General features: G+C 40.6%; 2 protein-coding genes across 3 annotated transcripts in view; one reads left to right on the top strand and one right to left on the bottom strand.

Annotated features, from left to right (window-relative positions):
• mtmr4 (myotubularin related protein 4) overlaps positions 1-8637 on the bottom strand; it is a 42926-nt gene extending 34289 nt beyond the window's left edge. Inside the window, exons 1-2 of one of the 2 annotated variants that reach the window (XM_085469648.1) lie at positions 8570-8637; positions 1136-1236 (exon numbers count right to left, since the gene is read on the bottom strand). In XM_085469648.1, coding sequence (XP_085325774.1) covers positions 1136-1138 — 3 coding nt within the window. In that variant the 5' untranslated portion in view covers positions 1139-1236; positions 8570-8637. Of the gene's footprint in view, positions 1-1135; positions 1237-2772; positions 2902-8569 lie in introns of those variants that run through there. The other variant, XM_085469649.1, reaches the window with a different exon arrangement.
• Positions 8638-10274: 1637 nt separating this feature from the next.
• Positions 10275-15948, top strand: hpda (4-hydroxyphenylpyruvate dioxygenase a). The gene is made up of 14 exons (XM_085469646.1): positions 10275-10324; positions 10548-10574; positions 10792-10854; positions 11167-11271; positions 11361-11403; positions 11504-11586; positions 12774-12863; positions 12959-13065; positions 13341-13418; positions 13690-13852; positions 13954-14025; positions 14136-14258; positions 14352-14468; positions 15619-15948. The coding sequence occupies exons 1-14, from the start codon at positions 10322-10324 to the stop codon at positions 15730-15732; spliced, it is 1188 nt and encodes a 395-aa protein (XP_085325772.1). The 5' UTR covers positions 10275-10321; the 3' UTR covers positions 15733-15948.
• Positions 15949-25614: the final 9666 nt, after the last annotated feature.

The following is a 25614-nucleotide window of genomic DNA, read 5'->3' as shown; positions in this document are numbered from 1 at the left end:
GAGAATCAGCAAAAACAAATTCAAAACAAAAATGCATGTAGAAACTTGAAGCAGCACAATTCCACCTCCATCTTTTTTATACCAATTACTGTTGTGACCTTACATAACACAAAGAAACCATTTAGTCTCAGTTAAACCACAGAAATGAGTAGCCAATAGTATCCACTAGAGGGCACACAGAAGATAATCAGCATTTACTGAAGTAGACACCTTCACCACTTGGCTACACTAAGAGCATTTTAATCTACATTGAGAGTGAGCATTCAGCTCTTAGAGAACTAAATGCTCATTGCCTTGTTCAGGACTTGTGCTTCTCATATTCTGAAATGCCACATGTAATGCGCTGAGCTCCTTCATGTAAATAGGACGCCAACAGGTTTTAGTGTACTCCAAAACACAGTTGTACGAGGGCCACGTGGCAACAAGCTACATCAAAGACTTGTAACATCTGTTAGGTGCTACATAGCACTTTCATGAAAGCAGAAACACGTAGGACTAAACAACAGGCCAATGAAGCTGGATCCCTGATGAGAAAACTAGTGTCTGGGCGAGGAGACTCTGTAAGAAGACGATCTACTTTCACCTACCTACTCTAAATAGTGTTCCACAAGTCCCTGTTTAAGACTGGGAAGGGATTTGACGCCATATCTCTCCACGGGCACCTTTAAGAACCAGCTGGAGTCACTAATGCACTGGCTTCCTGCACGTAAAACATGCTGAGCTTAGAAATCTGTTGTTTGCAGCAAAATCATTTCAGTTTTACTGCTTCATTGCTATATTTTAGTTTGCAAGTAAATCCTAACAATTTTGTATTTCTGATTGAAAGTGGTCAGAAATGCAAACTGATACAGTATAAAGGGAAATGTCAAGACTTTTTTTTTTTAAGAAACTGGCATTTACAAAACTGCTTTAGCGTTGTGTATTGTTATATGTGTTGCAACAGTCTGTGCTTTGTTTTCGGCTTGCAACCGCATTCTGCCATTTCCTGTGTGAGTGTAAAGTCCCAGCTTGCCAGTTTACCATGAAGAAAATCATGTAGGGAGTTTGGCACCTGTTTTAAAAGCAGTCAGGCATCTACAGCAGAGTACATATAAACATATACAATAGTGAGGAGTCAGGAGTGTGATTGGCTCACCATGCTGTCAGCCAGTGCTGTAGACAGTGAGTCTGGGTGTTCCTATTCAGATCCCTCCCTCTCCTCTTGCCTACTGGGCTCTGTCGGGACAGCGATGCCTCCTGCCAACATAAAAAAAAAACAACAACAACCTTCAGACTTGTGTGTGGGTGGTTATAATAATAATGGATTGCATTTATATAGCGTTTTTCAAGGCACCCAAAGCGCTTTACAATTCCACTATTCATTCACTCTCACATTCATACACTGGTGGAGGCAAGCTACAGTTGTAGCCACAGCTGCCCTGGGGCAAGGCTGCCATATCGTGCCATCGGCCCCTCTGGCCAACACCAGTAGGTGGGGTAGGGCGGTAGGGTGTCTTGCCTAAGGACACAATGACCAGGACAGAGAGCCCAGGGAACGAACTGGCGACCTTCCGGTTACAGATGTGCTTCCCAACCCCCCGAGCCACAGTCGCCCTGATGGGTTAGGGAATGTGTGCCATGGTGTGAAGGGCTGGATTTCAAACAGTCTTGGACCAAAGTACAGAATAAGGAGCTGGCACTAAAACAATAAACCTGTTGAGGAAGTTGAGTATGGATATACTTTTATTTTACAGAAATGACTCAACACAAAACCTCGTGGCCCAAGAGTTCTTCACAAAATGTCAGGTATGCAAGTTTAACTGGTTGCCTGGGCCAAGAAGTTCCCTCTCCAGTTGTGGTCAAGTCAGTGTAACAACACGGCACACAAGCACGCAGGCACATGTGTGTGATCTGACAACGTGAAAGAGACTTTGGTGCAGATCTGACGTGGCCAGAGGGGAGAAACTCTGATTTACAGGAAATGCAAACTCAACATTCCTCTGCAGATTATCAGCAGCAGAACAGATAACAACACGGGAGCTAGACAGAAGATGTGAACAAACTCTGCGACTTTTCTTTCCACCAAAATCATTAAAAACAAAAAAAGGTGCTGAGGTGAATGTCCGTATCCTCTAATAGCTTCTAAACCACCTCACAGACAGGACACTGTAAACACCGTCTGTAAGCACAAATCTGCACTTTGTAGGTTTGTATGTTCTACAGTGACTGTGTATTGATGTGCATTTGTCACAGAAACACGGGTGACCTACAACTCATTTACATCTCAACACTGCAGAAACATAAGCGGGCTGAATCTGCTGCTCCTGGATTGGACAGTGTGCCATATTGGAACAGCGACAGGCAATGATCCAGCAGCTGTACACAATAAAAAAAGCACTACTCTGAAAACAAACACTTAATGACTGCATGAAAAGTGACACTGATACTGCACTCTTACTTCCTGTGTATATACGAGCCAAGTCAGGAGGGAGCGACTATGTTCAGTGGAAGTTTACTATGAAAAGAGTGGCACACAGGCAGTGAGACAAAACATAGAGCCTTCACTTCCTTGGGTAAACAATCAGACTTTAACAACACATTGATTGCATGCAAGGACCCAGCTTTGAACTAGATTCTCACTGTGCAGTGCCTTCATCTCACTTCCCTACACTGCTTTTTTTTTTTTAACCCGACACACCCCCTTTTGCACACAGCTCAAAGCTCAAAGAACAAAAACCAAACACCAAAAAACTACTCAACTCTCAAAATTGTCTCAAAGCAGACTTCTCTTACCTGTTCAAAGTATCGAATCAAACTTTTGCTTTAAGCTTCTGTCTAGCTTTTGGGGTTGATTAAAGCTCAAGAGTTTTGCAGAGTAGCAGCAGTCTCCGTCTCCCAAATACAAACTGGTTGTAGTCCAGTGCATGGTGTTGTAGTCCCTCCCTCTCACGCTCTGTCTCTATTGCTTACTCTTTCTCCCTCCCACTCTGCTCAAAGTGAAAGAAGCCATACTACAGGGCAAACACTCTTAACAATTCACCCACCTACAACAAACTCGTGACTCATGATCAGAAGGGACTGCTTTTGTTGCTAATCAGTAATAAATACAGAAATCACATGCAGGCAACCATTTTCAGGAGAGGAAAAGGGTCCAATATTGCTTTTCAGGTAATGTGAGTCATCTATTGACTCAGCATAAATAGCCCCATGAGATTTAATTAAACAAAAACTGAAATCTGATTTGAATTGGTTGAAGCTTTAAAAAAAAAAAAAAGAAACAAACAAAAAAACCCAAAACAAAACAAGCAAACAAAAAACAAAACAGACACATTTAGAAGAAAAACTATTAAATAAAGCTATTCATTTTAAAAAAATAAAGCTATATATTAAATAAACTTATATTTGAGCCACGATATGACAGAAGTAGTTCAAAGCAGATTGAGGGTTAAATATAAATGTCAGTTACAGTTAATCTGAGAGCAGCAATGTTAGCATGTACCATCCCGGTTGTGAAACTGAAAGCAAGCAGGCTGTAAATCTAAACACCGACTACATTTGTGATGAAATACCTTCTCACTCACACTGACACCAGTGTATGGGAAATGCTTGTGACAACAAATATTACCCTGAAGTAGGGCTGGGCGATATGACCCAAAATTCATATCTCGATATTTTTTAGCTGGGTGGCGATATATTTTTTTAAAGCCATAAGTTAAGAACAAAAAGAGAGTTCTTAGTCACACTGTGTCCCAGATTTCACACAGGCATTTTTATTTACATACAGCATAGATTTGCATGAAGAAATTACTCAAAAATAAATTATCAGCATTTATTAAATAATCATGCTCCATAAATAAAAGAAAACAATGTTGTTTCTGTGCATAACAAAAAGCTCATAATTGTGCAGTCAAAATGTAAACTAACAGACGCTGAGCATAATAACAAAGACAGATTTCACAGCTGCTCTGTTCCCAACTTCTACAGCGTGACTGACAGCCTTGAGTTTGAAATCCGCTTCGTAACCATGTCTCTTAACAGGTGCCATTTATGGTCCTTATACACACACAATATGGTAATATTACGTCGAAGCACAGTACGTATCACTCCGCGAGGCTCCAGACTACGGTAGCCGTAATGCTCCGACAATCCATCAAGCGCTGCAGTTCCATAGCTTACCAAAGTCGTAAAACATTTTTTGACAGATTGATGAGCGCCGTGTACCACCTAAAATCGGTTCGCGGTCAGTAAGCACAACCAAAATTCATACATAAGGCGCGCTGTCAACTTTTGAGAAAATGAAAGGATTTTAGGCCGTGCAGCCCCTGTGGGCTGCATGTGGTTAGCGTGGTTAGCTCGTTAGCGCGGTTAGCTCGCTAACACGTTGACGCCGTCCAGCCCCACAACTCGCTAACGGAGATTTGCCGTGTCCATCTGGTCGCTGCCTGTAGGTGAAGCTATGGGGGAGGGGGAGTTGTATTCAGTGAAGGAGTATATCGATATTTTTTTAAAAACTCGATATATCGCCCAGCCCTACCCTGAAGGTAGCATCTGAGCTCAGGTAATGTAGTGCTGACGGTGAGAGACGTTTGACATGACTGATCCGGAAATCAAAACTGAAATTCCACAAACGGTAGTGTTTATTTTGATATTAAAGATAAGGAGGTGATGTCACAATTAATTCCAGGTACAAACCACACCTATTGTCAGAAATGTGCATGATTATGCATGTCGAATGCCGTTTTGAGACACTACTCAGTTAAAAACAGTCAAAGAACTATATAGTATGTAGTTGATATTAGTTAAAGGGGTGGTATGGTTTGAATTTTTCTGGTTAACAAAAACAGATTATGTAACAAGATCTCAATAAAGGATGAAATCAGGAACTGTGTTGTGAAATGGGGAAACAGAAGTATGTATCATTCAAGGCCATCATTTGTTACTTTGAGTCCTCTGCGCTATGGACACATTTAAGGAAGCACTGCAGTATACTGTTGAACACATAAGTCTGATTAATTCTTGTCCTTCATATTTGGAACAAGCAATGACAGCAACCAAGCAGAAATGCATTCATTAATCAATAAGGTGGTCAAACAAAAACGAGTCAGTCCTTTTGACACAATTGTTTTCTTCTCAAAACTGAGAAGATTATTGGGTGTTGAAAACAAATTATCTTCTGGATTACTGACTGTTTGTCAAATGAACAAGATAATTTAAAGGATTGGAATTTCAAAATTATGAAATTTTTATGTTGCCATGTTCCACAACACAACAAAATTTATACTAATCTGCAGCTCAGCCAGTGATGAAAATAGTCCAGTTTTGCAGCCCTATTTCACAATTGATCATTACAGTTGGAATTACTCAAAATCAAGCCAAAACCCATTTCCAAACTAAAGACCAAATCAAAACTAAACTGACCAAACAACAAAAAAACCTCCATGCAAGAATCACAAATATGTCTACAAGCTACTCAAGAAGAGACAACCTGATAATAATTTTGACAAAACAAATTTAAGTAACGCTCTCCCTTATTTTCTGTCAATATTTACCGTTAAAGATGTGGATTAAACATGAGCAAAGTTTTACATAGATAATCCCTATGAGCCAGAAGCTTAGGCTTCACATTCCTCTGATTCGGAAAGGCCAAACTCATTTCACATGATGGGCCAAACGCAGCCCACTTTAATTCTAAGTAGGCTTCTCGTCACAGAGAATGTCCCATTTTATTTATTTATTTTAACTGTGGAACCATTGTTTTGTTTATTTGTTTGTTTTAAAAAAAAAACAATAAAAAACAAAACGAAAACAGTAGATTATTTCACTGTTAACCTTACTCACATACTACTAACTAGAGCTGGGCGATATGAGATTTTTTCATATCACGATATGTTTTTTTCATTTCAGGCGATAACGATATCTATCACGATATAAGCCAAATAATTATATTTGTAAGATTTAAATGTGCCGTTGCTCACAAGTAAAATGTGAAATAATCAGCAGCTTGTTTTTATTTAAATATTTATTTCCCATAATAAGTTCAACAGGGTAGATGTACTTAAGGAACATGAGACTTTTTCAGATAAATAAAGGCAAATATTGCAAACTACACAAAAGGCAGCCACTAAAGCGTTTAAGTTTCAAAATAGAACAAACAAAACAGACTAAATTGTCAATTCCACTTAGAAACAAAATATTAATTCTAAAAATAAATCTTAGTTTGTTTTACAGAAGAACAGACAAAACTGACTAACTTTTGTCAATATCAAATAAACTGAGAACTAAAAGGAAATTCTCAATCTCTCCTTGTTGTATAGCTGAGCTTTTCAAACAGTTTTAACAGTTACTTTAGTCTGACAAAAGCCGAATGACGAATTAGCGCTTCCAGTCAGACACTGAGGCTACGTCCACACGTACACGGATATTTTTGAAAACAGAGATTTTCCGTTTTCGTTTTAAAAAATAATCCCGTCCACACATAAAGGCAGAAATGAAGAAAAACGCTGCTAGGAACATGCCAAAGCAGCAGGTGGAGCTAGATTCCTAACCGTGCAGAAATGTTGGCCAATCAGAAGTCTAGAAGCCTCGGTGGGAAAAAGTAAACAAAGCTGGGGCATAGAAGCAGAACAGAGTCGTCGTATGTGTGGACGGACAGTAACTGTGTGTATATGTAAGCATTTAAACACTGCAGAGAGTAGAATTAACAGTAACAGTATTGTAGAAATTCATTTCACCGAAACAATAACGTGGCGCACAGTGTGACGCATGCACCAGTTTATTGTATTTCCAGACTTGCTTTCGGCACATTTACAGTGCACGCTACTCTATTTTTGTCAGACTTGAAATAGCCGAAATACCTTCACACTACAGAACTTCTATGGCTCTTCCGTTCGACAATCTCTCCGGCATTGGAACCATCATCTGTTTTCTCTTCGGTCACGCTCGGTTGATTTTTCTAGTCGGCACACTCATTTCCTCCATTACGCGCTGCCTCCATTACGCGCTGCCTCCATTACGCACTGGCTGCTTCCCAAACAAACACACGTGCGGCTTGGCACTTGTGCTGTACGTAACAAGTCACGCGACGTGACGCTGCGGCTGTGATTGGTTCGGCTCTGCGCTACTTAGTTTGGATTGGCTGACCTTTTTTATTTTTTATTATTTTTTTTATTTTAAGAGGACAAGAGCGGCGAGGTCTATCGCGATAGCTTAATTTCTCTATCGAGTAAAAGTTATATCGCGATACATATCGTTATCGTTCTATCGCCCAGCTCTACTACTAACTTCTTATTACTTAATTACTTTAGTGTAGTATGAATGGTCATGTGGGAGGTATTTATCAACAGGAAAACCTGTCCAAGTTACAGCTGAAAGGCCAAAGTTTATGCCGTCCTTCATTTTACCCAAAGCTGTCCAGTAGGCCAGATTGGAGTTTTTGTTGGCCAATTCTGGTCCCTGGACCTCATGTTTAACACTCTCCCTCTAAACACTCTGTTTCAGGGGGGTTTTTTTGCTCTTGGCCCCGTATTATGTCATAGCAATGAGATAACCATAATATGGTTAACTCAAACACTGAACTCTTTGTTTGCATGATCCACCAATGAGAATAGAGTTAGCTTAAAGGCAGGGGAGCTAAAGCAGCTTGTTCAAGACGGGGCAGTCCCTCAGTTTATTCCAAGGGCCAGTATTATAAATAAGAATCATTTTAAATGGAATCCCGTAAAGCTACTCTACTGCAGGCCAAGAATAAAAATATGGAGCTTTTGTATGTCCACTTTACATCAAGCAAAAAGGACAAACATCTAGTAACCAAAAACAGCATTGTGAGCATCTTGTCTTTGACTCATGTGACAGCAAAATTAATACCTTTAGGTTGTGGACTGCTAGCGAAACAAAAGCAGCACTGTGATGCAGCAGTGCGAGCTACAGAAGTACATTTTGAAGAAAAGCTAGGTACTAGTTTCTTCACTTCTCCATAGGCTGCTAATTTTTTTAAAAAAGTGCCCTGATGTAAACTGAGGGGAAATTTAAAAATAAAAATAAAAATCAGGAAGTGACAACAATAAGAGCCATTTGTTTTGGGGAGCCGGTTTTACTTTCCGTATAAAAATAATTTCCAAGTACAGTAGGGGATTCCGGGGTGTTTTTCCTCTGATCATAAACGGTCTAGAAATTTCCAGCTTTCTTGACTGTGGGCTCCATGTAAATGTCAGGTGACCGGTTTGACTGGTGACAACACAACAGGTGTGAACCGATGACGAGGAGGCTGAAGTTAAAAAAAAAAAACAAAAAAAACGTATGGTGAAAGTGAAAGTGGACCACAGCCCCAGCACAGCCTGGCACTATACTAGGAGCCGATTAGTTGGTGAACCGAAAGTGTGCGTGTGTGCGCGTAAATGTTAGCACTGTGCTAGCTACCGGATAGCAACACTGATACAGGCTAGTGACTAAAATTCGCTCATTTGCCCACAAAAACGACAAAACCGCTCAAGGTCCACAAGTTCGAGACAAGTCTGACGGCCTGAGAACATGTCACATACAATATATCATTTAGAAGTTACTTCATTTTAAAAAATTAAATCGAGTTACTCACTCAGAAACAATCAGCTGTCACAACGGTGACTCAGTAGACTGCACGACTTCCGCATTCTCGCCCGATGACAAAAGCCGCAACCAATAATCGAGTAGGTAACCGAGCACTAGGAGACCAACGACGCTGCAGAATTCTCACCAACCAATGAGAATTGAGAGCAGACAAGCCAGCGGGTCAAACACGCCCACAGCGGAGCCAATCAGGTGCCACTACACTCCTGAAGCGCACCAATAGAAAATCACAGCGCGGCACCAACTGGAGGCACACAAACAACGTGCAGTACGTGAGCTCGGCACACAGACACACACCAGCTGGAACATAGCAGGGTTTTCACATTAGCGGAACACGCGAGATGTACGCTTGAGCTGATTGTTTAACTGAACTATCGATGATTTATCTTTAAAATAAGAAATCAAACGAAATAATTTATTTGTAATATAGCTATTTAAATAAATAGACTGATACTTTATTGATTACACGAGGGAACTTTTGATTACACGAGGGAACTTGTTGTATTACAGCAGCAGGATAAAGAATAAAAACAGTATAGTCTACAATAAATAAACAAAATAGTCAAACATACGTGCCACAGGCGCATAGTCAAGGCCTAATAGGGTGAGAATAATTTAAAAAAACAAAACAAAACACAGAGAATAAAAATGCAATTACGTTAAAGTAGAGTGAACAGTAAGACTGAGATTGCGCAATGCATTACTCTCTTGCTTATAGTGCAAGCATGTACACTATAAATCTAATAAATAGCTGTAAGATGTGAGTTATATTGGAATATATTTGATATCAGATATTAAATATGGTTAATTCAATAAATAGAATAATTAGAAAGTATTGATTAATTTGTAGTGTGAACAACCAACCCTTTAAATTTACACTTAAAACCTTTAATCATGCGACCAATGCAACTAGTTAGTTGCACAGTTATCCTGAAGCACCCAAGACACTACAAGCACCCTAAATATATAAATACATAAATAGATCGATAAATAAACACTACAGTATATGCTTGTTTAAAGGGATGGTTTATTTGCCACATACCTTAATGCAAAAATAAAAAAACTGAGTGAAAATCTGTTTTCAGTAAATGTATAACATGTAAATGTATGACTCTTAGCACAATGTATGGAGACAGTAATTCAAATCACATCACATCCAAGCTGGCACACACTAATCTTACAGTAAGTGCTTATTTTGTCCGGCAATATTGCTCCCTCTGGCGGTGGAAGTCAGAAACCACAGAGGGCTTTCAGAAATTCAGAATATTTTTTATCCTCACCTTTAACAACACCGCATCTTTGCTTAGTGCAGAACTCCCAGTTCAGTTCTGCACACTGTGGATGCATTATGATTGTTTTTTAGCTTTTCATCAGCCTCAGTTAAATAATACATTTTTAAAAGTTTGTTTGTTTATTTCAGTGGCAAGTGGTAAGTTTAGTTTCAAGAAAAAGATCTGTGTCTGTAATGTTTTCCCTGGCTTTGTTTATTATGTCTATGTTTCTATGACGACTGCACGACTAAGGACTGGACACTGATTAGACACAAAAATGACAGGACAGGCACCAAAACCTGGGTCACTGCTGCCGAAGTTTCAGGAAGCGAGGAGGTGGACAGGTGGGTGTAGACCCCAAAGGACCAATCACAGTTGGTCATCAGGTCAGTACTTATCTGCTCATTTTTGGCTTGGCCCTGATTTCCAATCTTTCTCTTCTCGAGCCAAGCCCCATCTGAAATCGCAGTATGGTAAGGAGACTCGACTATAATCAAAGCCAATTATAATGAGCAGATGCTGTCAGTTGTGGGACTCTGGGCCTTCCCACAGCTGAGTAATTGTGGAGATAATGGCCTCTTCAGCAGATAAGAACCAATTAAGTCACATTAGAAATACGAGATCAGTTGACTGCAGGTTTTTGCTGACCGCGTGTTAATGAAGCTATTATGATTTTCCTCTTTTCCTTCTTCTTAGACAAGCTACACAGACAAAGGAGAGAAGGTGAGATTAATATTTTCTCTGTGGTGTCTGATGTTTTGTTATGTGTGCTACTGTGTTTTTGCGTAATATTCACAGATGGTTAATTGGTGCAGGAAAAAATAAACCATCCCAGAATTATTTTTCAACTACCCATTATAACTGGTTACTGTGTTACTTGTCACCTGAAGAATTTGCACACATTCCAATGTCAATCTTGAGTTCTGCTTTTACTTGCTAGCCTGCAAGGGGAAGGTTTATCAGGTTCCATCATATCACCTTCTGGGTCGGCAACGCCAAACAGGTCAGTATCCAAACCCTCTACACATGACCAGAAGCTCACTGTTAGTTATTCAAATCTTTACCGTATCATCCATCTGTGAGCTGACTTTGAGCCTGTACAGACTCATATACAGGTCAGAGAGCTGGTTGCACCGAAAAAAATAAAATGTCAAATTAATTAAATAAATAAACAGAATAATCAGTAAAAACAGTTTTATTGTGGATTATTGTTCAGCATACAGGTGAGACTACACATTACACTGTGGCATGTCCTAGCTTCAGTACGTCTCGCATCGTTAGATTTCATCAGAGTAACAGTGTGGTTACTTCACAGGCAGCCTCATTCTACTGTGATAAGTTGGGCTTCGAGCCCCTGGCCTACAAGGGTTTGGAGACTGGCAGCAGAGAGGTGGTGTCACATGTCATCAGACAGAATAAGGTACGAACAGTAACGTTCACAGTGTTCAACCTGGCAGAAGATCTCACCCTCAGTGCAAAAACATAACTACTCCTCTGCTCTCCTCACAGATTATATTTGCATTTGAATCTGCTCTGAATCCTGGAAATGAAGGCAGGTTTTCTCATCAGATCACTTAAGATTATAAAAAAGGTGACATGACGGTATGATTTATATTCTGCTTTATAAATCATTTATATTCTGGCCCCCCCAGAGATGGGAGAACACTTAGTTAAACATGGAGACGGAGTTAAAGACATTGCCTTCCAAGTGGAGGACTGTGACTTCTTATTCAAGGTAAGATGACAGATTGTTTTCAGGTAAACTTTAAATCTTTCTAGCGTGAGAATAAAATAAAATTTAAAAAAACAACAACTTCTTGATACTGTGGGGTTAAAAAAGTCCCTGTCCCAGTTGGCTTAACTGAAGAACACAGAAATTTCGCACAACACTCTAAATTTCCGTGTTTTTCTGTGTCCCTTGAACTGTGCAACTGGTTGTGGTGCACGATTGTGGATAATTCTACACGGTAAACCAACATTAGCCATAAAGAGACAGTGATTTGTTTCATTTTTTATCTGTTAGTTTCAGTCTCTGCTTATCCAGACTAAGATAAGATAAAAACTTACATGCTTGTGCCAAAAGTTGGGAAATTCCTGACAAAAGTTGGGTAATATAGAGTAGCTGCACTGATCCACTGTTTGTCTGAGGTTCATATTAATAATACTAGGAGATAGTAAATAATTAGAGCTCCACTGTGCTCACATTAGCTCACTTCTGTGACTGAGATTTAATCCTCTTACCTCATACTATATATACTGACATGGGGTGAGGAGTGTGTTGAAATTGGGGTAAACAGGCCAGTGTTGTGACAACTCCTACTGCAGCCTTGAGGTTTAGCTGCTCCTGTGAACTCTCTTTACCTCAGACAAGGTCAGGCAAGCCATAAACTGCCGTGTGGACTATCAGGTGGCTGCAAAGATACCGAATCAATGCGCACTTAGGGTGGCTGTAGCTTAGGTGGCAGAGCAGGTCAGCCACTAATCAGAAGGTCTGTGGTTCGATCCCAGGCTGCCTCCTGGCTGCACGCCAAGTATCCTTGGGCAAGATACTAACCCCATGTTTGCCTGCTGGTGGTGGTCAGAGGGCCCGGTGGCGCCAGTGTCCGGCAGCCTCGCCTCTGTCAGTGCGCCCCAGGGCAGCTGTGGCTACAATGTAGCTTGCCATCGCCAGTGTGTGAATGGGTGAATGACTGAATGTAGTGTGAAGCTTTGGGGTCCTTAGGGACTAGAAAAGCGCTATACAAATGCAGGCCATTTACTTACTGCAGGGATCAACAGCCTTTGCTCTCTGAACCACCATTTTGTAGCTTCTTAGGAAGATATTTTCCCTTTGGCCACTGGAGGGCTTCCAGGAGCCACAGACACACAGTTGTTGCAAACTCCCGTTATCTTACACCCATCCTGACATCTCTCCAATGACAGACGGCCAAGGAGCGAGGAGCTGTGGTCGTCAAGGAGCCCTGGGTGGAGCAGGACAGCCATGGGAGGGTCAAGTTTGCAGTGATTCAGACGGTACATAAAGGGTGACTCACATTAGAAAGCCCTGTGTAAATACATTGAAGAAACTGAAAGCCAATAATAATGCTGTGCAAATGTTTTGTCCTCAGTATGGAGATACCACACACACACTCATCGAGTACCTAAGTCCCTACAAGGGCCTTTTCCTGCCGAGCTACAAAGAGCCTCTGTTTAGAGATCCCCTGTTAGCTAATCTGTGAGTCTCTCCCACAACACCACCTCATCTGCTACAACCTGTGTGCCTTTTTTTCCCTCTGGTGTTTTTTGTGCATACACATGGAAGAAGTAAGATGAATCTAGATTTCACCACTGTCAGTCCCTGATAACATTTTAGTACATATTTTCCCTTTTCTGTGGAATTATAGACTAAAAGATTATCATAAAATCACAACAAAACATGATTATGTGTATTTTGATCACATCTGTATATCATTAAGCAGCCTGACTGCTTATTCTTCTTTTCTTTCAAAGTCCACCAACAGGTCTGAACTTCATCGATCACATTGTGGGAAACCAGCCAGATGACCAAATGGTGCCAATTTCAGACTGGTAGGTCTCCTGTCTCCAGTGCACGTACACTCGCTGCGGGTGCAGCAGACACACAGGGCAAAAGGACAAAGTAAACAAACACCACAAGCAGTCGCTCCACCGCTGTTGCTGGAAAATGTTGGTGCATTTATTCAAAACAGCAAGCCCTCATACAAAATGACTTCTTCACAAAATTCAAAGATTGCTCCAAGAAAGAAGGAACAAGAGGAAATGTAGTTCCTTTTTAACTCCAATGATTAGTATTGCTTAGCTCGTATTCCTGAATTTCTAGGTACCAGAAATGTCTGATGTTTCACCGGTTCTGGTCAATCGATGACAAGCAGATCCACACACAGTACAGCGCGCTGAGGTCTATAGTTGTCACAAACTACGAAGAGACCATTAAGATGCCAATCAACGAACCTGCCACGGGGAAAAAGAAGTCGCAGATCCAGGTGAGGCTTTCAGAGGTTTGCTCTGTGACATGGATCCCAGCAGCCCGAGGGGTCTGATACAAAAATGTGTGTGTGTGATGTCCTGTGTTGTGTCCTCACAGGAATACGTGGACTACAACGGGGGGCCAGGTGTTCAGCACATCGCCCTCAACACATCGAACATTATTGAATCTGTGAGTCTGTGTAATTAGCAGGAAAACTCCAGGCTATTTTGAAGCTTCATGCTTGCAGGGCCTGTTTTAGATTCGTCTTTTTTTCTCCCTCTGTTCTTGTCACTAAATAGATAGTGAACCTGCGCGCCCGAGGGATGGAGTTCCTCTCAGCACCTGACACATATTACGACACCCTGAGGAAGAATCTCAAAACTGCCAAAATCAAAGTAATTGAAGACCTCGACCGTTTACAGGTGAGGACTGCTTTTGGCATGGCTGATTTTTTTTTTTTGTTCTTTTTTCTTTGTATCTTTAAATCTAAAAGATCTTTTGTTTTTCTTTTTAAGGAATTAAAAATCTTAGTGGATTTTGATGACAAGGGCTACCTCCTTCAAATCTTTACCAAGCCTGTGCAGGACAGACCAACACTTTTCCTGGAGGTCATTCAGAGACATAACCACTTTGTAAGTGACCAGTTAGGCAGTCTACTGGTATAACTTGTATAAACAGAGAGTAGGGCTTTGCTATATCTAAGGCCTCTCATATCACACCTGTATTAACCCCATCAGTATGGAGGGCAAATATTTTAGTTGGGCACAACTTAACCCTGACTAATACGTATTTTTGGACCGAATTCACGGTTTACTTCAAAAAGTTTTGCTTCATTATGGCACTTTTTGGTTATTGACTTTTTGAATATTTAAAAAATAGTCCTTTAGACTATTTTTGGGACATTTTATGATGTAAATAATCTATTTTCAAAGAGTTATTGCGTGGTAATTATATCAAAAGATGGAAGTGATGTGATTATAACACATAAAACACATTTAAAACCACTGAAACCACATGTTGACAATTCTCTCTCAGGTGATGCAGTTTTTGAATGCTGCAAACTTCTGATAAAGTTTTTACTGAATAGAAATATGGCTTTTGAAGGGACCAGACCTTTGGGACAGTTGCCCACTGTGCCCAGTATGCGTAGGTAATCTAGCCTTTACTGGTGGGATTTACAGGCCTAGGGCTCTGTTTCACGCCTCTGCCACCTTCAAGAACCTGAGGAAGAACACCTGTTTACAGCTCCCACCCAGCATGAATGCTACAAGAGCAGTGTACTTGTAAAAGCTCAGTAAATCTGTCACAGATGCAGATTAAAAGGCTCACTGCTTCACAGCGAGGGGGATCTCTGGATTGGGTTGCACCCTGTGGCACTCAATTCATAACACTCGGCGCCCGTTCTGCTTGTCAGAACACGCTCATCTTGTCACTCTCCGGTGTCTACAGATGTGGATACAATGCATGAAAGTGAGAAACTGCATCTGAACCACAGCAAAGAATTTCTCAGAGGAACCACCAACACTTGATCTTTGTTTTTTGGGTTACCTGTGAAAATATTTACATGATTAATTTGCGAGCGCCCGGTGAGCGCAGCTTGCTGTCACAGAGGAGATGTTTGAACCTTGGGAGGATATTTATGTACCATTAGTGATCCAACATCAAAGCATTAAACACCCTGAACGTTGTCTGAGAGAAGATCCCTAGAGCCATAACAAATGACACAGAAGAAGGTAGATCTTTGGGTAATTAGCCATCTGTGTGTGTCTGTTCTTTCACCAGGGCTTTGGGGCAGGAAACTTCAAGTCTCTCTTTGAGGCTATTGAGAATGACCAAGACGCCAGGGGCAACCTCACTGTGCTGACACCCAAAGGGCAGGCTGAAGCCTTCTACTGATCCGCTGACGTCTGATGCTGCCAAGCCACACTGGGACTCTTATCTACTCGGCTGTACGTTTCAGAGGCGGTCGACAACACCCACCACGACTGCAGCACGGCAAACACTTACGCAGTGTTGAATATCTAAGTGTGACAAGCTGAGAGTGTTATCAGATATGCTTTTAGCTGTCAGGAGATTGCACGGTGTTTGGCTAAATAAAGAAACAAATGTTCATGTGGGCTGGCATATGTGGTTTGTAAATAGAGGTTCAAATATTAAAGGAATAGTCTGACACTGCTATGCTTTATTGTGGAGGGTTAGCTGTGAAGACTGACATGCTCACATCTTCATGCTGAACCACAGCCAGGAGACAGTTATGTGTGTAGGTACTATGGTTGTATGACACACCACTATTACTACAGAAATTCAAAAGAAATATAATCAAACATCACCGTGATATGTACATAAATTTAAAAAAAAAAATTCTCTGTTTTGCTCCAAATAAACTAAAAGTGTGATTTAGTATAGTGAGGCAGAGAGAAATAACCAGACAACAGTACCAAAGGAACAATTGCACACATTATTTATACTATAATATGTGGGATATGAATTTTTCATTTCATATCTTCTTTGTACAAAGAGTGGAAAAGAGGCCAAAGAGCCAGCTGAGCGTGTAGTAGCATGCAATCCCTCTAAAAACTAAAAGCATTATCCAGGATTGATCATATGTCCTTCTTACACTTTAGGCTTTATGCAGATTGCTTTTCAAGGTGACACAACAGTACTACTAGCTGCAGTCTTACACGCCTCTCTGCAGCTTCTCTCCTCCTGTTACACCCCCCCCCCCCCCCCCCAAACCCCATGTCCATAGAGACTGTGTCAGTTCCCAAACAGACAAAAAAACAAACTAAAAACCAGCAACAAACAACTTAAACATAAAAAAAAAGATCACAAAGAAAGAACAATACAGTATCCACATCTGAACCAAAGAGTAAAACAGTGAAATGTGGATTATTAAATATTAGGTCTCTCTCCTCCAAGTCTCTGTTAGTACATGACTTAATAATTGATCAACAAATCAATTTACTTTGCCTTACAGAAAACTGGTTGCAGCTGGATGATTATGTTAGTTTAAATGAATCAACACCCCCGACTCATTCTAACTACCAGAAATCTCAAGGCATAGGCAGAGGGGACAGTGTGGCAGCAATTTTTCACACCAGCCTATTAATCAACGAAAGACCGATACTTTTAGTTCATTTGAAAGCCTGATGCTTAGCCTTGTCCACCCCAGCTGTAAAACTCAGAAACCAGTCTTACTTGTTAACATCTATCGTTCACCTGGGCCTTACACAGAGTTTCTGTCTGATTTCTCAGACTTTTTATCTGATTTAGTGCTCAGCTCAGATAAAATAATTATTGTCATGATTTTAACACTCATGTAGATGCAAAAAAGTGACAGCCTCAACATGGCATTTAATCTGTTATTAGACTCAATTGGCTTCTCTTAAAATGTAAAATAACCCACCCACCACTTTAACCACACTCTAGATCTTTTTTTAAAATATGGCATAGAAACTGAACATTTAACAGTGTTTCCTGAAAACCCTCTCCTGTCAGATCATTTCCTGATAACATTTACATTTACGATAATGATTACACAGCAGTGGGGAGTAGACTTCATCACAGTAGATGTCTTTCTGAAAGCGCTGTAACTAAATTTAAGAATATAATCCAGCCACTGTTATCATCTTCAATGCCCTGTACCAACACAGAGCAGCGCAGCTACCTGAACGCTACTCCAACAGAGGTTGATCATCTTGTTAATAATTTTACCTCCTCACTACGTACGACTCTGGATAGATGAACCAGCAACAAGCAGGAGAACACACAGGGCTTAAATATTCACAGGTCTAATCGTAGGATGGGAGACAGGAGGGGAACAAACCTGGGAGAAATCAGGGCTGACGAGACACAGACGTAAAGCTGAGAACACTCTCATGAGACAGAAACCTTCAGAATAAAAACAGGAAGTACAACAGGTATGCACAGACACGAACTTAACACAAGACATGGCAACAGGGAAGGGAACACAAAGATGTGGGACCGGGGCCCTATTTCAGGAAGCCGGTTTAGTGCAAACTCTGAGTAAGTATACCCTGAGTTAACGAAAACTCTGGGTTTTCGGTTTCACAAAGCGAGTTTAGATTAATTCTGAGTGAGTTACTATGACGACACACTCCGTGAAGTAGAGCTGGGCGATATGAGATTTTTTCATATCACGATATGTTTTTTTTTTTTCATTTCAGGCGATAACGATATCTATCACGATATAAGCCAAATAACTATATTTGTAAGATTTAAATGTGCCGTTGCTCACAAGTAAAATGTGAAATAATCAGCAGCTTGTTTTTATTTAAATATTTATTTCCCATAATAAGTTCAACAGGGTAGATGTACTTAAGGAACATGAGACTTTTTCAGATAAATAAAGGCAAATATTGCAAACTACACAAAAGGCAGCCGCTAAAGCGTTTAAGTTTCAAAATAGAACAAACGAAACAGACTAAATTGTCAATTCCACTTAGAAACAAAATATTAATTCTAAAAATAAATCTTAGTTTGTTTTACAGAAGAACAGACAAAACTGACTAACTTTTGTCAATATCAAATAAACTGAGAACTAAAAGGAAATTCTCAATCTCTCCTTGTTGTATAGCTTAGCTTTTCAAACAGTTTTAACAGTTACTTTAGTCTGACAAAAGCCAAATGACGAATTAGCGCTTTCAGTCAGAGACTGAGGCTACGTCCACACGTACACGGGTATTTTTGAAAACGGAGATTTTCCGTTTTCGTTTTAAAAAATAATCCCGTCCACACATAAAGGCAGAAATGAAGGAAAACGCTGCTATGAACATGCCAAAGCAGCAGGTGGCGCTAGATTCCTAACCGTGCAGAAATGTTGGCCAATCAGAAGTCTAGAAGCCTCGGTGGGAAAAAGTAAACAAAGCTGCATAGAAGCAGAACCGAGTCGTATGTGTGGACGGACAGTAACTGTGTGTATATGTAAGCATTTAAACACTGCAGAGAGTAGAATTAACAGTAACAGTATTGTAGAAATTCATTTCACCGAAACAATAACGTGGCGCACAGTGTGACGCATGCACCAGTTTATTGTATTTCCAGACTTGCTTTCGGCACAATTTACAGTGCACGCTACTCTGTTTTTTGTCAGACTTGAAATAGCCGAAATACCTTCACACTACAGAACTTCTATGGCTCTTCCGTTCGACAATCTCTCCGGCATTGGAACCATTATCTGTTTTCTCTTCGGTCACGCTCGGTTGATTTTTCTAGTCGGCACACTCATTTCCTCCATTACCTGCTGGCTGCTTCCCAAACAAACACACTTGCGGCTTGGCACTTGTGCTGTGGCTGTGATTGGTTCGGCTCTGCGCTACTTAATTTGGATTGGCTGACCTTTTTTTAATTGTATTATTTTTTTTATTTTATTTTAAGAGGACAAGAGCGGTGAGGTCTATCGCGATAGCTTAATTTCTCTATCGAGTAAAAGTTATATCGCGATACATATCGTTATCGTTCTATCGCCCAGCTCTACCGTGAAGCTAACCTGCTCCCTAGCAGGTTTACTTCAACTAACCCTGACCTTCTCCGCCTCTGTGTCGGAAACCTGACTGTAGGAAGTGTCAGACATGGCGTGTCCCTTCCTTGAAGAGCCAGTAGATGTTGAAGCCCAAATTCTCCGCAGAGCTCTCCGCCAGGAGAGAGTGATTAGAGCGCGTTTGGACATTTTATCATTTCCTGATGATTTCCTGTGTGAACGTTACCATTTTTCAGCACAATCTATAATTCATTTGAATAACATCCTCAGGCCTAATATTGCTCATGTGACACATCGTGGACATTCTCTCAGTTCTGTACATATTATTTGTATTGCACTTCGGTTTTTTGCAAACGGGAGCTTTCTGTATAATATTGGTGACGCTGAGCACGTTTCCAAGGCTACCGTCTGTCGGGCAGTCAGGAATGTTACAGTTGCACTGAAACGTCTCCTGTACTCGTTTGTGGTGTTCCCCGGTCATAGACCCACAAGATTTATCAAAGAGGGATTCCACAAAATTGCAGGTATCAGGATGAACGAAACTTAATTCATGATGTGGTGATATTTTAACTACTACTTAAATTTTACATTTATTCTCACGGTTCCCAGGCGTGATTGGCTGTATAGATGGCACTCACATTCCAATCATTGCTCCTTCAGTAAATGAAGGAGACTATGTGAACAGGAAGTCTTTCCACAGCATTAATGTACAGGTACATAGTTCCCTGTAGCATTTCAAACTAACAAATTATTTCATTATAGTAATGGATGCTAATTTGTGTTCTCTGCACTGTGAAGATCATATGTGATGCTGCCAACATTATCACAAATGTGGAAGCCACCTGCTCAGCCTCTGTGAGTGGTGGTGGTGGAGGACCCCCACCTGTTTTTCGGGCCTCCGCTTTTTTTTCTGTTGGCTATAACGGGTCACATTTGAGCATACAGAGTAAGCAAATATGTACTTGTAATGTGCTCAGATAATTTCAATAAGTGCTTACAGAGGGGAAATTAATGTAGCCTCTAACTGCAATTGATTTACATCGGACAAACAGACCAAGCACTATGGCTCATAATACAATTACACCTTACCTGTTTGGACTATATTTTTATATTTCATTTTTACTTGCTGCCAGGAACGTTTGGGGCCTGTTGGGTTGCACCTGCGCTCAAATCACATTACAAAATAAAATGTATAAAATACAAAATAAAATAATATATAATAAAATAACGTGTTATATGGGTGGAAATCCCTAGATCAATGTTTAAATTAACACTCACGCATTGACTCTGTCGGCTATGTTTTGCCATGCATGCTCCCTTTCTTTTGCAGCTGAGGCTGTGTTACGTTTTTTTCCGCAAAATTTGCATGTTATCGGCATATGCTGCCATCAGAATTTCGGCCTCAAGCGCTGTAAGATACATTGACCGCGCCTTCTTTCCCTCCGTCTCCATGGTGACTCGCTTAATCTGTGCTCCACTAATCAGGGCTTTATGTATCCTCGTGCGCGCGCTTAACTTGGGGTTAAAGCAACTCCGCGTTGACTGAACTAATTGTTATCAGCCTTTCTGAAACCGAATATTCCGAGTTGGACAGTTCGGGGTTACTCAACCCCGTGTATCGTTTTTCACTCTGAGTTTTCTAAACCGGCTTCCTGAAATAGGGCCCAGTGGTCCGTTCTTCGTACCTCGCTTACTACATCCAAGATCAAATCATCGCGCTAACTTTGAGCTCGCTATTCCGGTTCTCCGAACACACCTGTTGTTGACGATTAGTATAGCTGAATGAAGTAATGTGAGATCACTGGGTGGCTTAACAGGGGCTACGCATCGATAGTAGAAACATTGATCGGCAACCCTTTGATTGGTCGGCGAAAATGTCGAAGGAGCGCGCTTGGTATTATTCGGCAGCAGAGCAAGAACTCTTGATTGAGGGATTTCAGGAGTTTCAGAGTTTAATTAAAACGCAAGGGAACACTGCAAAGGCTGCAAAAGCAAGGAGAGAGGGCTGGCAGAAAGTTGCTGACAAATTAAACTAGTAAGTAATTTAATAATAATAATAATAATAATAATAATAATAATAATGGATTGGATTTATATAGCGCTTTTCAAGGCACCCAAAGCGCTTTACAATGCCACTATTCATTCACTCTCACATTCACACACTGGTGGAGGCAGCTATGGTTGTAGCCACAGCTGCCCTGGGGCAGACTGACAGAAGCGAGGCTGCCATATCGCGCCATCGGCCCCTCTGGCCATCACCAGTAGGCGGTAGGGTAACTGTATTATATTATATTATATTACATTATATCCTCTTTCACATTAGAGCCACAACAGGACCCACTAGAACATGGGAACAAGTAAAAGTGAAATAAGAATATTCTATAGAATGGTAATATTTATCACTTATATTGCTTTTAGTCTCTTGAAAAGAGAGCCTGAAATAATCTGTTTGTTTGTTTATAACAGCAACCAAGAAAAGGGCAGAGCAAAAAAAGACAGGTGGTGGTCCTGCACCCCCTCGTCAACAAGTTGGTTAAGTAAATAATACTCACGGGAAAATCGATATCTCTCTATGAGCACACTGTCGCGCTGAGCTAAAGGATCCTGTCTATCCCGCAATATACGCGGAATTCTGAGAACTCTCCTTATCAATCTTGCACCTTCCGCAATGGGCTGCTCGCGTATACGGACAGGACATGGCTGCGACAGACTTCCCAAATCCACCTTCGCTTTTATAGCCGTGGTCTCTCATCTTGATTACACGAAGTAATTTACTATTACAACTCTAAAATATGAATTACATCTGAAATAATCAAATACATGAAATAGAATGATTAATAGTACATTTCCCTTTTTTTGGGAAATGACCTGTATGTATCTGTATGGAATCAATAAAAGGATCAAATACTGCATTATCTTTAGTTACATTGATAATATTTATTTATGGAAAAACAGTGGTAAAATATCGCTGTTGCTTTCGTATAAATGAAGCGGACATACCTGAGTGGCCGCGATCTAATCCTGTTTACATAAAGTAAGCCTGCTCCCGAGCAGGTTTACGCTTACGGATCTGTTGCTATGACAGCAAGTCCCGGATGAGCTTCGGGGAACCGAACGATCCAGGATCACGCGAAATCGTCAACAATCAAATCCAGCTAACTTACTTAGCGAGGTACGAAGAACGGACCCCAGAGCAGGCACAGAGACACAGAACAAAAGGAGCTTGAAATACAAAACAGAAACAAAACCTGAGAATGAGAAATTCCCAACAAGAATGAACCTAAAACATAAGATAATAATCAAAACCAAAACCACTGAGTCAGACTCAGGACCATGACAAACCCTAGGTTTCTCTTCAACACAGTAGCCAGGCTGACAAAAAGTCAGAGTACCGTTGAGCCAACTATCCCTTTAGCGTTAACTAGTAATGACTTCATGAACTTCTTCACAAATAAAATTTTAATCATTAGAGAAAAAATTACTAATAATCATCCCACAGATGTAATATTATCTACAGCTACTTTCAGTACCATTGATATTCATTTAGACTCTTTTCTCCAATTGATCTTTCTGAGTTAACTTCAATAATTACTTCCTCCAAACAATCAACATGTCTTTTAGACCCCATTCCTACAAAACTGCTCAAAGAAGTCCTGCCATTAATTAATGCTTCAATCTTAAATATGATCAACCTATCTCTAATAATCGGCTATGTACCACAGGCCTTCAAGCTGGCAGTAGTTAAACCTTTACTCAAAAAGCCATCTCTAGACCCAGCAGTCTTAGCTAATTATAGACCAATCTCCAACCTTCCTTTCATATCAAAAATCCTTGAAAGAGTAGTTGTCAAACAGCTAACAGGTCATCTGCAGAGGAATGGTTTATTTTAAGAGTTTCAGTCAGGTTTCAAGTCAAGTCAAGTCAAGTTTATTTATAGAGCACATTTAAAAACAACCAAGGCTGACCAAAGTGCTGTACAGTAAATACAGATAAAAATACAGAGCTCATCACAGCACAGAAACAGCTTTAGTGAAGGTTACAAATGATCTTCTTATGGCCTCTGACAGTGGACTCCTCTCTGTGCTTGTCCTGCTAGACCTTAGTGCAGTGTTCGATACTGTTGACCATAATATCCTATTAGAGCGATTAGAACATGCTGTAGGTATTGTAGGTACTGTGCTGCAGTGGTTTGTATCATATCTATCTAATAGACTCCAATTTGTGCATGTAAATGGAGAGTCCTCTTCACCCACTAAGGTCAAATATGGAGTTCCACAGGGTTCAGTGCTAGGACCAATTCTGTTTACATTATACATGCTTCCCTTAGGCAGCATCATTAGAAGATATAGTATTTTTACATTTTCACTGCTATGCTGATGACACCCACCTCTATCTGTCCATGAAGCCAGATAACACACACCAATTAGTTAAACTGCAGGAATGTCTTAAAGACATAAAGTCCTGGATGGCCGCTAACTTTCTGCTTCTTAATTCAGATAAAACTGAGGTTATTGTACTCGGCCCTGAAAAGCTTAGAAATATGGTATTTAACCAGATTCTTACTCTGGATGGCATTACCTTGGCCTCCAGTAACGCTGTGAAGAACTTTGGAGTCATTTTTGACCAAGACATGTACTTTAATGCTCATATTAAACAAATATGTAAGACTGCTTTCTCCCATTTGCGCAACATCTCTAAAATTAGAAATATCCTGTCTCAGAGTGATGCTGAAAAACTAGTTCATGCATTTATTACTTCCAGGCTGGACTACTGTAATTCATTATTATCAGGATGTCCTAAAAACTCGCTGAAAAGCCTTCAGCTAATCCAAAATGCTGCAGCAAGAGTACTGACAGGGACTAGAAAGAGAGAGCATATTTCTCCTGTACTGGCTTCTCTTTATTGGCTTCCTGTTAAATCCAGAATTGAATTCAAAATCCTGCTCCTCACATACAAGGTCTTAAATAATCAGGCCCCATCTTATCTTAATGACCTTGTAGTACCATATCACCCTATTAGAGCACTTCGCTCTCGCTCTGCAGGTCTACTTGTTGTTCCTAGAGTATTTAAAAGTAGAATGGGAGGGAGAGCCTTCAGTTTTCAGGCCCCTCTTCTGTGGAACCAGCTTCCAGTTTGGATTCGGGAGACGGACACTATCTCTACTTTTAAGATTAGGCTTAAAACTTTCATTTTTGCTAAAGCATATAGTTAGGGCTGGACCAGGTGACCCTGAATCCTCCCTTAGTTGTGCTGCAATAAACGTAGGCTGCCGGGGGATTCCCATGACGCATTGAGTTTTTCCTTTCCGGTCACCTTTCTCACTCACTATGTGTTAATAGACCTCTCTGCATTGAATCATACCTGTTATTAATCTCTGTCTCTCTTCCACAGCATGTCTTTATCCTGTCTTCCTTCTCTCACCCCAACCGGTCGCAGCAGATGGCCACCCCTCCCTGAGCCTGGTTCTGCCGGAGGTTTCTTCCTGTTAAAAGGGAGTTTTTCCTTCCCACTGTCGCCAAAGTGCTTGCTCATAGGGGGTCATATGATTGTTGGGTTTTTCTCTGTATCTATTATTGTACGATCTACAGTGCAATATAAAGCGCCTTGAGGCGACTGTTGTTGTGATTTGGTACTATATAAATAAAATTGAATATTTTGATAGGAAAAATGGGAAACTATTGTAGTGATTTGTTGAAACTTGCAAACATAAAAGGAAACACAGTTAATAAGGCAAAAACAGAGTTTGTACAAGTCTAAAACGCTTGAAAGTCAATAAGCAACTTTGTTCTTCAGCACAACCTGAACTCTCCTAGGGAAGCTTTCTTGTCATTTCTTGGCATAGTCTTCAGGAATAGTTGGAATGTCATTCATGCATCTTGAAGGACTCTGATTTGAACTAAAACATTTCAAATTTCATCACTCCATCAGACCTGTTGCCACTGATTTTCAGTACAGTTCTTTTTTAATTTAGCAGTTTACCTCAGCCTGTTTCTCTTTGTCATAAATGGCTTCTCAACAGCCACGCTTCCATGGAGATTTTTAATGATGAAGCAGTGAATAGCAGATGGATCAACTAAAGGCCCAGGCGTATCATGTTCTGTGTCAGGTCTTTTATTGGGCTCTCCCCCGATTTCTTAAGGACATGACTTTCAGATACCTCTTCCATCTGCTGTAGATTGCTAATTCTTATTTCATCCTCCACTTGCTCAGTTTCCTCAGTTTTTATAAGGTAAATCTACACAACAAGTTTTCAGCTAATATCTCTTTGGGAATCACCA

The sequence above is a fragment of the Copadichromis virginalis genome, linkage group LG10, assembly GCF_057382275.1.
Source record: "Copadichromis virginalis isolate Kocher_CV1m ecotype Utaka linkage group LG10, C_Virginalis_male_GT1.1, whole genome shotgun sequence".
Classification (NCBI taxonomy): Eukaryota; Metazoa; Chordata; class Actinopteri; order Cichliformes; family Cichlidae; genus Copadichromis; species Copadichromis virginalis.
Note: the sequence above shows the minus strand (reverse complement) of the source record. Positions and strands in the feature narration are given on the sequence as shown.